Here is a 15,047-nt window from a genome sequence, read left to right on the forward strand (position 1 = left end):
ACAGCACGCCTTGAGGAACTCGGCTGTTTATGGAAAGAATCGGTAGCCTACAGCGTATATGTTTTTTATAAATCTGCTAAAACCAGTTCATGCTATTAGCCTCTATAGCATACCTTGTGATAGTAATAAAAATGCGTTCACATACTTGTGTTTAGGGCCTAAAGATGATATACAAGTAAGAAATAACTTCTGCCTGTGGTGTCAGAGGACTGTGATTCTGTCTGAGCTATTTCTCCTCTTTTCAGTTTGGTCTTGCTCAAATGAACTTGTGGTCTGTGAGGGAGTGGATCTAGAAAAATGTGATCTTTCCCCTATTCCTTTGAAAAGAACATTTGTTCAGTTCCAACTGTACAGTGTCAACTAACACTTTCATGTATTGTTGAAGTTATTCTTGGTCAGACATCGAGGGCCAGCATTTCCTCTGGGTCCTTTCTTTATTTAGAATATCACATGCAAGCTCGATATGTAGGTCGTATCAGAAAACTATTATTCCTTTAGCTAGTCGAGTGGCCTTCATTCTCTCCCAACTAGATCAGTTCATAGACACCCCTGAGACTAGCTAAGAATGAGGGTCAGAAACAACCCAAAAATAAACGCCCGCTTCACTAAAAGTGTCAATATTTTTAGAGCTAGAGGTTAAACCCTTGATTAAAGAAAGAATGGGAGCCTATTACATTTTTTTTTTTTTACTGCGTTAAGAAAAATATTTTGCAATAATGTATTTTCAACAATCTACTTACTTTGATGTTAGTACTTAATGCTGGTACTGAATTGTGTTTACATGGTACTCCGAGGTATGGTGGTATATTTATACTTTCAAGACAATAATTGACCCTTTCTCGCTTGCTGGACTGAGGTTAGCCGGTCTATTCACTTTGTACAGACATACTGTAGCTCTGAAATCAAAGACTAAAATAGAGCGTCCATTGATTGCTGAGTAGGATCTCTGTCTACTGGCTCTCTTGTGTAATTGGAGCCTTCAATCAATAAGAAAGCATGAAATCAGCACTCGCTGGATTTTGGAATTGAAACAACCTCATCAGCTCTCAGGACAAGTATTCCTCCTAAACCATCTCACACTGTAAAAAAAACCTCAACTTAAATCAACTGGATAGATGCAGATTGTAGATGCTCACACATCCAGTTTAGAGTTTCTGTGATACCTTTTCTGCTTCTTCTAAAGACATCTATCATTGTTGGAATGTTGGTGTTAGTTGATGATGCTCATGAGTTTTTAAAGAACCGTTTCTCACGCGATAAAGAGACATTTTATTGCCATCTGTCTGAAATTGAATGCATTGCTGATGGCCTTTTGAACTTTGATGGTACTTTTTGAAGCTGTTATTGTTGCCGCATTCATGTTTTCAGTTAACCTCTGGAGGTCAAATGTCAAAGTTGAAGTTTATCTGTGGTCACTTTCTGCATATCGTCAGTAATTAGCATTTTGTTGTTTCCCCCCCCCCCCCTAGGACAGGGTGATGATGAATTCAAACTCACCAGGTAGGCAGACCTTTATTCCCATTACCGATTCCATTCCTGTTCCTATTGTAATTCTTATTCATACACATTCCAGTTTTGTTTAGATTCTACTTCCCTTTCCTTTTGAATGTTCCTGTATCAGTTTCATAGACTCTTCTGATTCCCATTCCCAATTGTGTTTTTTTCATTCGCATTGTTTCCATTAAGTTTTGTTTTTGTTTATTTCTGTCCCAATTCTTTTAATTGTGTCTGTTCCTATTTTCATTTCCATTCATTTTTCCATTTATCTTTTTCCCTTCCGTTTGTTTCACATTTGTTTCTGTTTTAATTCTGGTTCTTGTTTCCGTTTCTAGTTCCATTTCCTTTCCTGTTTCCACTAAGGCTTTTTTCTTGTTTCCATTCCAATTTCTGTTCCCGATTCCAGTCCTAATGACATTCCCGTTTCTATTAACAATTTTTTTTTATTTCCTATTTTCATTCCCACACACTTAGAAGTCATAGAATGTCTCTTCACAGGCATCTATTTCAATGCATGACAGTAAAATAGGATTTCTGGGAATGACTTCTCAGGTCTTTCCAGTATGTCAAAGCTTAGCTTTCCAAAAATAATGACAGGCTGTTTTCACTTTATGCCACACACGCTGGTAAAAAAAAAAACACTTTCACAAAAGAATCAACCACACCACAGAAACCCCACAAAGAAGCCTTAAATGAACAGCTGATAATGAGAAGAAATGAGAGAAAAGAACATGTTTTAGATGGCTGTTTCTCCCTGGCTCTATCTCTCTAATTAAGTCTAATTTCCATGAGTTTGTGGTTGCTGAAGGTTTTGTGATGTCCTGCTTAGCGTTGTGAAATAGTTTTTGTTTCATGCTTCTGTGGCCTCTGGAAACGTGAGCTAGAAAGTCTGGAGAAGGAAATGATAGTTCATGATGTTCAGTTTTTAAATGTATGTGTTTTTATTTAAAATATTTGAGGCTTTGTAACAGATTATTTTTAAAGGTGGTTTGATAACTACGTAGAGACATGTAACATTAGAAAATAGCATGCGGTTTCCATGTCAGCAAAATGATTGTAAAGCCAATTGCCAATGTTTTTGTCTATTGTACAGAGACAATCTTTGCAGGAGGATTTGAAACTGTTGTGATTGACAGTGTCAGGCGTCAGACTGCACAGACACTGGCTCGAGTGAGTAAGTGTCGGACCAGCTTCAAGTTGTGTGTTTATAAAGGACTCAGGTTTACCTTGGACTCCCAGTGAAAAAGGACCATTATCAGGAGTCATGTCACGTTACTGTTATTGAGCAGCCTTGGGGAAGTGTGTGGATGTGTGTAATGGGCCCCTGGAGGGCCCCTTGAGGTCAAAGGTCATGCCACTCTAGGCCTTGAAATGGCCTCTCACATAACCTCACTGGCGACGAGCACTGCGTGTGTTTGGAAAGTGTGTTGAATGCCCCGGTGCTTAATATATTTGACCGTCAGTACCCAGCAAGCAATTTTGCGTTTAAAAGTCTAATAGTCCAAACACAGCCCTAACGTCTAGGCTAAAACAAGGCAAAATTTGGGCTGTGAGTGAAAATCTGATAGACTTCTAACCATAGCCCAAGAATAGACTAGTCATCAATTAGATAACATGTCAAAGAAATGAAACCAAACACCTTGTAATCACTGTTGACTTTGCTTACATGATGGAATATCATACATCTCGCAAGTTATTTTGGTCGACATGCAACCAAATTCAAGGTTATTTTGGCTATAGAAGTGAGTTACTCATAGCCAGACTACATCGGGTCTATAGTTAACCTAGACGGTGAAATGATGGATATTGCTTGTTGGGGTAAGCGGCTAGATTATGTGTGTTTGTTTGTAGGAATCTGGTAGGAATGTGTATAGGTCATATCATTGATTTGTTTGTGTTTGTTGTGCGATGGATGATGTTTTAGCTACTCTTACTCTTAACTTTAACAGCAGATAAGCTACTGTTTGTTTGTACCTGGCTGCTAGCAAACTGGAGCCTTGACAAAAAAAAAAAAAAAAAAATTCTAAGGAAACACTGCAATTAAACTTTGCAGATCCCAGGAAAAAGTTAACCACAACCATTCAAAAGTTTTGGGTCGTTGAGATTTTTTAAATGTTTATGAAAAAACATTTGAAAGAAATGTATTATACACTTTAAAATAAAATATTTATTTTTATCATTTGTTACTTCCCTATTATTGCTGAGAACTGATTAAGTGAATTTAGGCATCACAGCATGTACTTTATAATGAATGGATATCCGTTGTTATATTTAACAGCATTATTAAATTATTTGTATTTTTAAAGATTTTCAAAGTGAGTTCATGTGTTTGAGTTTTTTACTTTAAAGGGATAGTTCACTCAAAAATGAAAATTGTGTCATCACTTACTCAACCTCGTGTTGTTCTAAACCTGTATGGGTTTTTCTGTTCTGTTGAACACAAAAGAAGATATTTTGAAGAATGTCGGTAACCAAACAGTTGATGGACCCCATTGACTTCCATAGTGAAAAAAAAAAAAAATACTATGGAAGTCAATTTGGTCCATCAACTAAGTGAGATTTAGATAAAGGTTAATGTACATGTACATGTAAAAATTTGAAATGAACAATTAAAGATCCAATGACCTATATACAGTACCTATATACAGTATATTTTACATCACTAATAAATAGTGTTACAAGGTTCTATTTAGGTTGGGATGCTTGCTGCTTTAGAAGATGGCAGTTTATGTAGACAGCAAGGAAGATCAATAAACCGAGTATATGCACTCTGGGATTTCTCTGAATAAATGCTCTTTATTCTTGTGCTTCTGTACTGTGCAAATTACAGTGTGCTTTTGCAAGAAATTGTACAATCAAGATTCACGTTTACAGCTGTTTTACGTGTGTGTTTTGCATAGAAGGTCATTCCGCCCCAGATCCTTTCTGTCCCGTGTCTCAGAAACCAGCAGAGGCAGAGAACATGTTCTCCACTCCCTCCTCTGAGTTAAATTTAGCTCCTGCCTTCTGTAGAGTGCCTGTGTGTTTGAGAGAATCTGTGGATATAAGTGTTGTACAGAGAAGGGAGAGCATTTGTTCTGCTCTTGGTGTCTTTAGGTTGATGGTTACTGGACGTCAGGTGTTCTGACTGGTCTGTGCTGGTCCAGTAACCAGCTTCTAATCTAAATGCTTTGTGGTGCCATTGATTTTTCCATTCAGTGCTACAATAAAAGCAGTAAGCTACTCAGATTTACGGGGAATATTCCATGGTTAAGTGCTATTGTTAGGCATGACACGGAGCATAATGCCTAACCATGGTAAAATCCTTGCAATATATGGCCTTAAATGTCTCGTTACTTTCGTAAAACAGTAGCAACGGTTTGCAAAAAAATCGATATTGACATACCCTCTCCCCGCTTCTGGTCAGACGGGATGCATTTGCCATTAATATGGTAAAATTTTAGGTCTAATGTTTGTATATGGCAGTTCCTGGACATGAGGCGAGATTATCTCACTGTCGCTACCCCCACTCTTGAGATCAAAACAGTTGTTGATGTTTTCTTCTGTTACGGATTTTATTTTCAGCGTTGAAGCAGCCTGGTAAACCTTACACGGCATTACAATTTATCCTGCACTAAGATGGAATGGTGGCTAAAATGTTTGATAACTTATCTTAATACCTCATTTGGGCCTGTAAATTGTATAAATAAATGTATAGTCAATAAAGTAATTTAAAAAAGTTTTTCAGTTTAAACAATAATTTTCTGTATTCTTACTCTTCATTTTAAATGAATTACATTACATTGTCAAAATTGCTACATTAAAATTTCAGTGATATTCTCGTTCAGTGAAAAAAGACATAAGATGCGAGCACAACAGTTAAACACGGCCGTCTAGTGCATAATTACATTGAAAAACAATGGAAAAGTAGCACAGTGGAATGGAAAAACGTTCTGTGTGAATGGCCCCTATAATGTCATGTAGAATTTCCCACTGTCTTCTCTACTTCCTGCCCTCGGGTTTACCTGCGCCATTGCTGCAGAAATGTTTTTTTTTTCTGCATTCAAAACCAGCTGAAGGATTTAACCCCCATCACATCTCACCCTGAGAATTAATATTCTGTAATGTTGTATTATCTTTAGAGATGCTTAAGCGCTTACAGACCACATTGATCTCAAAATTTCAATTTCATCTGGACTGATCTAATCCACTCACTGTGATGTTCCTATGACCTACAAAAACACACCCTCATATTGTGTCCCTTGTGTATGTAGTAGTGCACATTTGGATCCGTCATTCCTTCCTCATCTCACATCTCACACAGGATAGGGAAAATGTTTTTTCCAAGTGTCCACTAGCTTGTTTCCATTCCCTTGGGGCATTGTGTGTGTGTGTGTGTGTGTGTGTGTGTGTGTGTGTGTGTGTGTGTGTGTGTGTGTGTGTGTGTGTGTGTGTGTGTGTGTGTGTGTGTGTGTGTGTGTGTGTGTGTGAGAGAGAGAGAGAGAGAGAGAGAGGGGGAGAGAGGGGGAGAGAGGGGGAGGGGTTAGGCTGGTTCCTTAATGCATTATTAGTGATATTTGTGCTCATTTTCACTGCACACATACCCATGTTGTCAATGTAAGACTTCACTGTCTGCCCTTTTCTATTAGTAAGTCATGTATGTGTATATGTCAGCATATATATGGAGCTTGAAAGTGACAGTGCATGCATAGCTGTTGGGCCTGACTGGGTCAGCAATGTGTGTGTCTGTGATGAGTTATGTCAGCATATACAGCTGGTACAGTAGAACTGCATCTATGAAATACAAACCCAGCACATGAAAAAACAAAAAACATTTTGACACCAGTGAAACTCAACAATGAACCTGTGACCTTGCAAAGCTAAGATTTTTTTTTTTTTTTTACTGTATTAAATTATTTATTTAAATATATTGGAAAACTGTCACCCAGAATATGTTTATATTTTGCATTTAGAAGATGTTTCTGGTTTTACATATTTATGTTCCTGTATGCCCCGCCCCAGACTATCACATATGGGAAACGTGACTGATTCTTTTATGCTGTTTTTGATCGTTTTTGGAGCTTCTACTTTTGTTTTCACTACAATGGCTACTGTGATGCCCCATTTGCAGTTTTAATGTATATAATTCACTGAATTTCCAATCTTGCCATATACACTCACAGAGAGCACATTCGCATTCGCTAGTGTCAAGCTGGAGGGATTATGTGTATCGCGCATGAGGATGGACATGCATCTGTGTCTTCTGATTAGACCAAGCCTGACAGGACAGAACCTGATAGAACACAGAGTAATATTTCCAAAGTCTCTGGCACTTCAGGCATGTGTTCTCCTGGAAAAACTCAACGAGGCTAATCTGAGGACAGGCAGGGGACATGCTACCATAGGTACCATTTGCCATGTTAATATGTACATATAAGTGTAGAAAGGTGCAACAATTTTGCATGTCTGCATACGTGTGGAAATGCGTGCATAAGTCCAATTAGACTCATCTTGTGTGGTATTTATCTGATTAAAAAAATAACGCTCAATAAAAAGAGTTGTGTGGAACTGCATGTTTTGCAGGCAGTAAAAAAGAAAGCTCTTAGCTCAGCAGTTAACAGCGCATCGCATTTAAAACCACACGTTGCTATTACAGTAAGCCACTATAGAGATTCTCTAGCGTAAAACTGTTGGATGTTTGTAATATCTGGAGAGACCTTTGAGAGTCTCAGAGATTCCACTCCAGATGGATGTCAATTCAGTTTGCTTCTAAACGAAGGTTGCTTAATTAGCCTGCTGTGCAAGTGTTGAGTGTGTTTAATTGGACTGCTAATTCAGCACTCTGAGCTTTGGCAGACAGCCTACTCTGTTCCTACAACAAACCGCACACACAACCATCAACCCTCCCATGGAACTGTTGGCATCGGGGCATGTTTTCCAGTCGACTGTGGCACTCACTCTTGCCCACTTGGGTGGCACTAAGATTCCCGGCCCCCGACTCCTGGATGGCAGCTTGAGTTGTTTTGAACTCTTTCTACTACTCAAGTACTGCATTTGTTATGGATGTGTTAGTAATGATTATTATTATTTTGTTTATTGTTTTACCATGTCATACCTTAAATATGCTTTTTATTACTTTTTATTTATAATATCAATTTATATTTTTTACTAATTTTAAATAAAAACAACGCTAAATAGTCTAGTAATTTATATAAATAAAAATGGTAATACATTTTAATTATTTAATACATTTTGTTATATGTTATATATATTTTGTCGTTTAAGTTTTATAGTAAAGTGGTCAATAATAAGTAAGCCCTGTGTTACGGTCCATGCAAAGGCACTGATTTTATTTCTTGCCAGAAATCTAGTTTACACACACACTTTTGGCCCCTTGCTGAGTTGTTGTTGCATGTGGTTGTGGTCTGTGCTAGACTGTCTGTCTATTTATAGTTCAGACATCAGTAAATCCAACTCAGAAATGCAACTCTAGCTTAAACATCCTCTTTACCTCATAGTCTAATAAAAGCTTAAATGGGATCTCTGTAATATTCTCTAATGGAGCCTGTGTACATTTATCTATTTGTGTGTGTGTGCACGTGTGTGTGTGTGTGTGTGTGCCCGGATTTAAACGAGGTCTTTGTAATTCACTGTAATGGCTATGTGTACATTTATCTTCATTTGTGTAAGAGGATGCTGTGGTCTGGGAATGACATGATTACTGTAGACAAGAAAGAAAAAAAAAGAAAAGGACAAAATTCGGTAATATCTTAATGTCATTACACCCTTAAAACAAGATAGATTTACAAGATATTTTATAAAGTGATTTGTGCAAGAACTTAATACTTAATTCAAGATATATTCTCTGAAAATGTCTATTAATTTAATACATTATTACTCACGTATTAAGAATGTTTAGATATTTAATTGGAAACAGGACAAACATACTGATTAAGAAATCGTTTTTTTGCAGTTTTGTTCATTTCAACTGGCCATCACATGAGAACCATCTTGTCTCTGGCCCTTCTGGCATCTGTGAGATCCACCATGAGAGTTTTGGAGGGCCCTGAGGGGGCTGATTTAGAGAAGGAGGGGAGGTCGTGATCCAGCAGGATATTTTGTCCCACTCAGCCTCAGGGGAAAACAGTTGCTCTGGGTGGCCAACACAAACAGTGGGATCTGCAGGATAGTAAACTCTCACATACACATAAACAGATTTCCTCTGCGTCCATTAGTCATTGTTTCGACCCGGCCCAACCCCTCAGCCTCAGTAATCCTCACCTCCATGATAATAATCTCACACCATTAGTAAGTACTTTAGGAATCAATTTAAACAACTCTGGGGATAAAAACAATGCATTGGCATGTTTATGTTGTGGAAGAGAGATCCGAAGATGGGACGCTCTGGGCAGGGCAGGATTGGACTGAGGCTCCAGACATCCTTTGACCCATTTTACTAGACTCTCTGTTGAGGTGACCAACGCTGCTGATGAGACTGATGACATTAGTGACTCATTGCTGATGTGTCTAAGACATTCTTCATGTAAGATAACTCTAAAAGAAGCTGATCTTTCCTATTCTTTCCTTGAACATTTGGGTATAGCATAACAGATTTTTATTTTTTTTGTCTCAATATTAATAATGGTTTAGCAAGTTGTTTGCAGTATAAAGGTGTCATTATAAATACAAAATCTTAAAAGCAAAGCAGAAAAAAAACCCCGGCTTGTTCATTCGGATCTTTTAACTAACATTAGTCTAAGCCAAACAAAATGTTGAACTTGTTAAAACATCCGAATATCATGTCAGGATGTCAATTTTGAGCAAACCTCTAAAGTTAAACCAGATTTTTTTTTCTTTTACCAAACTTTTCATGATTTTCATCACCTCTCAGAATCTGGCCCCAGATTAAAAACATTCCCCACAGGAAAAACAGCCACAAACCACAAATAAGGTCAATGAAAACAGCACCATCTGGCAGGCAGCTTCTTCCTAATCTTGATGTCTCTCATTTTAAAACTGGTGAGGGAAATGGTTCCAGAGCAACAGGGGGTCTACAGAAGTTCAGAAGCAGCAGGGAAAAGTCAGTTTGAGGATTTTGGGCATGTTTGGGATTAGGGGGAAGTCTGAGGATGACTTTTTTGGGGGAGTTTTTCCAGTCTAAAAGATGTCTACATGGTTACAGAAGAAAAAAGGAGAAGGAAATACTGTTGTGTGAACTGGAAACATGAAGGGGATTTCCTTCTAGATCATGTTTTGACAGAGCTGACCCTTGATGTGCAGAGAAGCCTCTATACTGAAAGTTAGATACGTCCATCTGACCTTGTGGCCCTGCATTCCTCCGTCGTCACTGAACGACCACAACCCTGTAATTATTTACCCACACTGATATCCACACACACATGCTTTTCTCTCCACCACTGTCAAAAGAGAACATTTTCGTGGGCGAAATCCAGTTTCAATAGGAATCCACACAATCTGGAATTTCACGTGAGGGTGAAAGATTTCCCCATGCTGATTTTGTAACGGGTTTGGTCACAGGTTCTGTCCTGTCAATTTGGTCACACATTCGCCACGCTCATCAACAGAAAGATGCTTGGTTAGAACGTGACTTCTGTGTTTCATGCATCGCTACACTATTGACAATGGACCTTTTTTTTTTTGCCCATGAAATGTGGCTATGCGACCACATCTTATGATGTGATAAATTTGATCTTATGATTTGCTGCTATGTTAATCTTTAAAAAAACAAAAAACATATTATGTGACTCAAGAGTTGACTCAAATGTGTAAAGTACACGTATTTTGAAAGGAAAAGGAAGGGGGGAAAGCCTTATCCAGACAGGGGTAGAAAAGAGAGTTGCCGTTCTTAAGTCCCTGTTTCCCATTGAGTCTGTGAATGTCTGTCTGTCCTAATTCTATCCCATTACACGCCCCCACTCAATGGCATGTTTGCTGTCAAAAACAGGTCTGCTGTTGTGATTGGCTGCTCTCCGTAAGGCATGTGGAGGTTGATTTGTCCGTATTTTTGTGGGACAAGTGAAGGACACTTTTTGCTATACATTCTTGCATTCTGGACGATTTTGAAAAAGTAGTACAGGATGCCAGAGGCCAGTGACTCCCTCTGACGCCCACTGGCCTCTAATATGAATATTCATTACTGAGGGGCCCCGGGGACTCATATGAATTCACTCTTTCACACAGATGAGCAGTTAGCTGTGTGATAACCACGCTAACATGGAGTGACGTTTGGGGCCACAAACAGGTTACACATTCAGACAACTTTGCTCTTGATTTTTTTTTTTTTTTTTTGGCCATATAGTGGCATGTAAGTTTATTTATTTATTTAATACTGTGTCAGTTCAATACTTTAAAACTTTAAATTGCTTGTTAATTACCTTGTTGTTTATGATTATTAGAGGCTTTTATTCATTTTCCTTTCTGGTCCTCCTTAAGGGCATAAAACATAAATCACCTCACTAGGATTTATATAGTAATGTTAAATGTGCGAGACCTCAGTGGCGCTGAGACCCTTTCAGCGCCAGACTGGCTCCTGCGCCGCTGTTTTCTGGGTAGAGTTACTCCAGCGTTTTTATTTTGAGGTTTCAGTTGCGGTTACAATCTTTTCCCCTCGGTTTGTGTGTTGAGGAGGTTTAGGCTCTCTGTTACAGCGGCGTATCCGGTTTAACTGTGACCCACCCAGGATGAACTGACTGCTTTACCCCTCCGTTCATGTCTTTCCTTTTCTCTCCACACCTCACTCCAGTCATGTCACCACTGTAACCTACTGACATAAATCTCCAACGCAAAACTTCCCTCTGAAACACCCCCCTCTGAGAAGGAGCTGAGCCAGTGTAATGCCTGACACCCACAGACACTGGAATGTGTGTGTGTGTAAGAGAATGTTTATGTGTATGTGCACACTAAAGAAGGACAGGACTTATGAAATACATTGATACACAGTCTTAGCAACCACAAGTAGCCCCTAACCCTAAATATTAATCTTTTGAACGCTAATCGACAAGAAATACACTATATCGTTCAAAGGTTTGGGGCCAGTAATTTTTTTTTTTTTTTAAAGAAAATAATATTTTTATTTAGCAGGGACACCTTAAATTGATTAAGTGTGGTATTTTTATTTCAAATAAATGCTGGGGGGGGTTTTAACCAAAAAACTTTCTATTCATCAAATAATCCTGAATTTGTTTTTATCACAGTTTCCACAAAATATATTAAGCATCACAGTTGCATCAACATTGATTATAATAAGACATGATTCTTGAGCACCATTCATATTCATATTAACAGTCATTCATATTAACATGATTTTTGAAGGATCATGAGTAATGATGCTGAAAATTCAGCTTTGCCATCACTAAATTACATTTTTAAAATGTATATTGAAATCGAAAACATTATTTTATGTAATTTTAAATTGTAATACTAATTCACAATATTATTGTTTTTACTATGATCAAATCAATGCAATCTTAGTGAGCATTAGACACTTAAAACAAACCTTACAAACCCCAAAGTTTTGAACTGTACTTGTAGCTATATTTGATCAAATTCATTTGTCACACATTTGTCAAATGTTAGTTTGGATGAACTGTTCCATCCCCACCCCCACCCCCACCCCTTTCTTTCTTTCTTTCTTTCTTTCTTTTTGTGTTCTTTTTGTAAGTTTAATGCTTTCTTGCTTTTTTATGCTAAATGACTTAATGCATCTACTGAAGTAGAAATTGTGACAACTAGCCCCAATCTCCCCTATTATTATATATACATTAAAATATATGTACAGACTAGTATCCATTTATTTGTCATCTACCCAGTTTCACATGAGATCCCAATGTCAATATTTCACCTAGAGAGGAGAGAGTGAGCGAGCGAGAGGGAGAGAGAGAGAGAGCTGTAGTGTGTTGTAGTGAGGGTACCACGCGCCTCTGCATTGCATTAGTGCTGGAAACGTCACACAGCTGTTCTCGCTGTCATGTTGCGCTGATTATAGACGCGGGAAAACCTCAGAGAGCATGAGACCCATCCGAGTGGATTCTGCGTCTAATTCAGCCTCGTGCCCGAGCGAAATATAAACACGCTTCGCTGTTCTTTTGCTGCAAGGTGACGCAGCGCCGCGTATCAGGTGGAGTGACGACAACTGCGGCACCAGTGCGAGAGACCCGGACGAGCGAGCTAGCGGATAACGGTCCTCTCAGAGGAAACCCGGGCGCGGTGCTGATATGTGTCACCGTTCACAATGACAACGAGACGAAAGTCCAGCAAACTGCAGCTTCGGCGGTCAATCAGCGAGCAGCTGCGCGATTCCACGTCGAAAGCCTGGGATTTACTGTGGAGAAACATACGGGAGAAGCGACTGGCAGGTCAGTGACAGGACACGAATCAACTTTTATAAATAAACAATGCATCGTCCAATTAATCATATGCCTACTGCCATGGGCCTGGGGAAGGTCAAGTTTTAGGTCATGGTCATTTTGTGCCGTCTTGACTGGGATGGATTTAATAAGCTTGCATGTGACGAATGATTGTGCTGTCTATAAATAATTAAAATCAACATTGACATTGCGCGCCACCGGTCTGTTGTGCGCGTGAATCCGCAGGCGCGCGCTGTAATGTCATTAGCTGATGTCTGCAGCCTCTCAACTCGATTAAATGCGCATTCCTGCACAAAAACTAATCAGGACACTCGATCCATGTCACGTTTTTGTTTTAAACCAATTTTTAAATATTCTTTACACTCTAAAAAGTGGTATGCTGTGGAGTATTGTTTTTTCTGTCTCAGTTTGTTCTCATTTCGACCGACATGTTAGTATTTGAACATGTTATTAGCCTATATAATAGTTATCATCAAGTTCAACATGTTTGGCTACACTAAAAAAAAAGTTGCTGCCTTACATTTTTAAGTCAACTTAAATTACATTAAACTGACTTCAAATTTAATTGAATCTTGTAGCCTAGGCCTATAACTTATTTAAAAAGTAGAAAATTGCTTAACTTATTTTAATGAGTTAAAGCAATGTAAAAACATGTCATTTACTTATTTATCCTATAATTTTACAGTAGCCCATATAGCAGTACAGCACAGTATAGTTTTCTTAAATGTTAAACTGTCTCTTTTTACACCATTATTGTCCTCCACACACACTCTGAAATATCAACTACAGTAGCTATACTCTAATATCAGCTGAATAAAAAATTTGAAGAAAATTCTGATCTTTAAGTAGTTCATCTTAAGTGAGTTTTTGTACACGTAAAGCTCAACAATGTTACGAGTATAAAACTGTATCAATTTGGTTAGGGTGACAGGGTTCAAATCTTTGAGGGAAAAAAGCATACAAATATTTTAGAAAAAAGCTAAATGACAACCAGTGATCAGCAGTGTTGTTGTATAGAAAAGAGTTTTGACACTTTGTTCCACACTGAATAAATAAAAAAGCATCCTGAGGATGATGACAGTTTAAACTTAAATGATTTGTGAAAGTTGTGATTCAGGTGATTTGGCTAAATTTAGGTGAATGACTTGTGAATGAGTGATCTCTAAAATCACTTTTTTAGTCATGCAGAATAATGATACGCTCATTTGAATCAATAATCTGTTTTAGAGACCTAATTTTGTGATGTCTTTGTTTGGACACTTAACTGTTTTCCACCATGGGGAATAAAGTCATTCTAGTGAAATAGAGTCCATTGTAACATGAATGGCAGGGCTCTGCTTACTCCTTTGTGGCTTTGAGTGAGGAAATGACAGGAAAAGTTCATTTAAAAGCAATCTGGACTCAGGGAGTGTTGTACAGACACTCCTCTCTCTCTTTCTCTCTCTCCTTCAACCTACTAACCTCATTCTTCTCTTTTTAACCCCAGGATTCATTTCTGCTCCAGCACTCAGACCTTTTATCTCCTGGGTAAACATAGCATATAAAGATATATATATAAACCGGATATTAAAACCAGTGTTTTGTAGCTTTGTGCCTGTTCAGTGAGTGGATTCAAGTGTATATTGAGCCTGTGGACTCTTGTTTCTAGTAAAACATGTGGGATTACTGTAAGCAGTGTCCCCCCGATTTAGACCATGAACAACTCGCCTCTGGTTGACCCCTACTGAATTTAGCTCATATGTGAATACCCATAATGGCACGGGTTTATTTTTAATGGATCAAGTTCATGTTTAGGTAATTTTGGCACAGCCCTTATGTGGGTGTGTTGGCTGGACTGAATTCTGTGGAGGTTATGCAGCCTGAAGCAAGTCCTCAGCTGAACTGAATCAATTATGAATGGTTTTCAAAACGAATTGCATTTCATGACCACCAGATGGCAGTCATACACTCTCAAAAAAGGTACAAATCCATCCACCTTTTCTAAGGTACACCTTTGTACCTAAAGAGTGCATATTAGTCCCTCAAAGGTACAAATTGGTACCAAAAGTGTACATATTAGTACCTAAACAGTACATATTAGAACTTTTTGAAGGGTACTGTCCCAGTGACAGCGTTTGTACCTTTTTTTCTGAGAGTGTAGTCAGGTTCTCCCTCAAAGATGCCAGTATGCTTCAACAGCATCTT

General features: G+C 38.4%; 1 protein-coding gene across 2 annotated transcripts in view; it reads left to right on the plus strand.

Annotated features, from left to right (window-relative positions):
* Window positions 1–1,469: 1,469 nt before the first annotated feature.
* The window catches only part of stard13a (StAR related lipid transfer domain containing 13a), a 50,726-nt gene continuing 37,148 nt past the window's right edge, over window positions 1,470–15,047 (plus strand). The window contains exon 1 of one of the 2 annotated variants that reach the window (XM_082156958.1): window positions 1,470–1,500. In XM_082156958.1, coding sequence (XP_082013084.1) covers window positions 1,479–1,500 — 22 coding nt within the window. In that variant the 5' untranslated portion in view covers window positions 1,470–1,478. Of the gene's footprint in view, window positions 1,501–12,389; window positions 12,852–15,047 lie in introns of those variants that run through there. The other variant, XM_082156957.1, reaches the window with a different exon arrangement.

The sequence above is a fragment of the Leuciscus leuciscus genome (assembly GCF_965113295.1).
Source record: "Leuciscus leuciscus genome assembly, chromosome: 24".
Classification (NCBI taxonomy): Eukaryota; Metazoa; Chordata; class Actinopteri; order Cypriniformes; family Leuciscidae; genus Leuciscus; species Leuciscus leuciscus.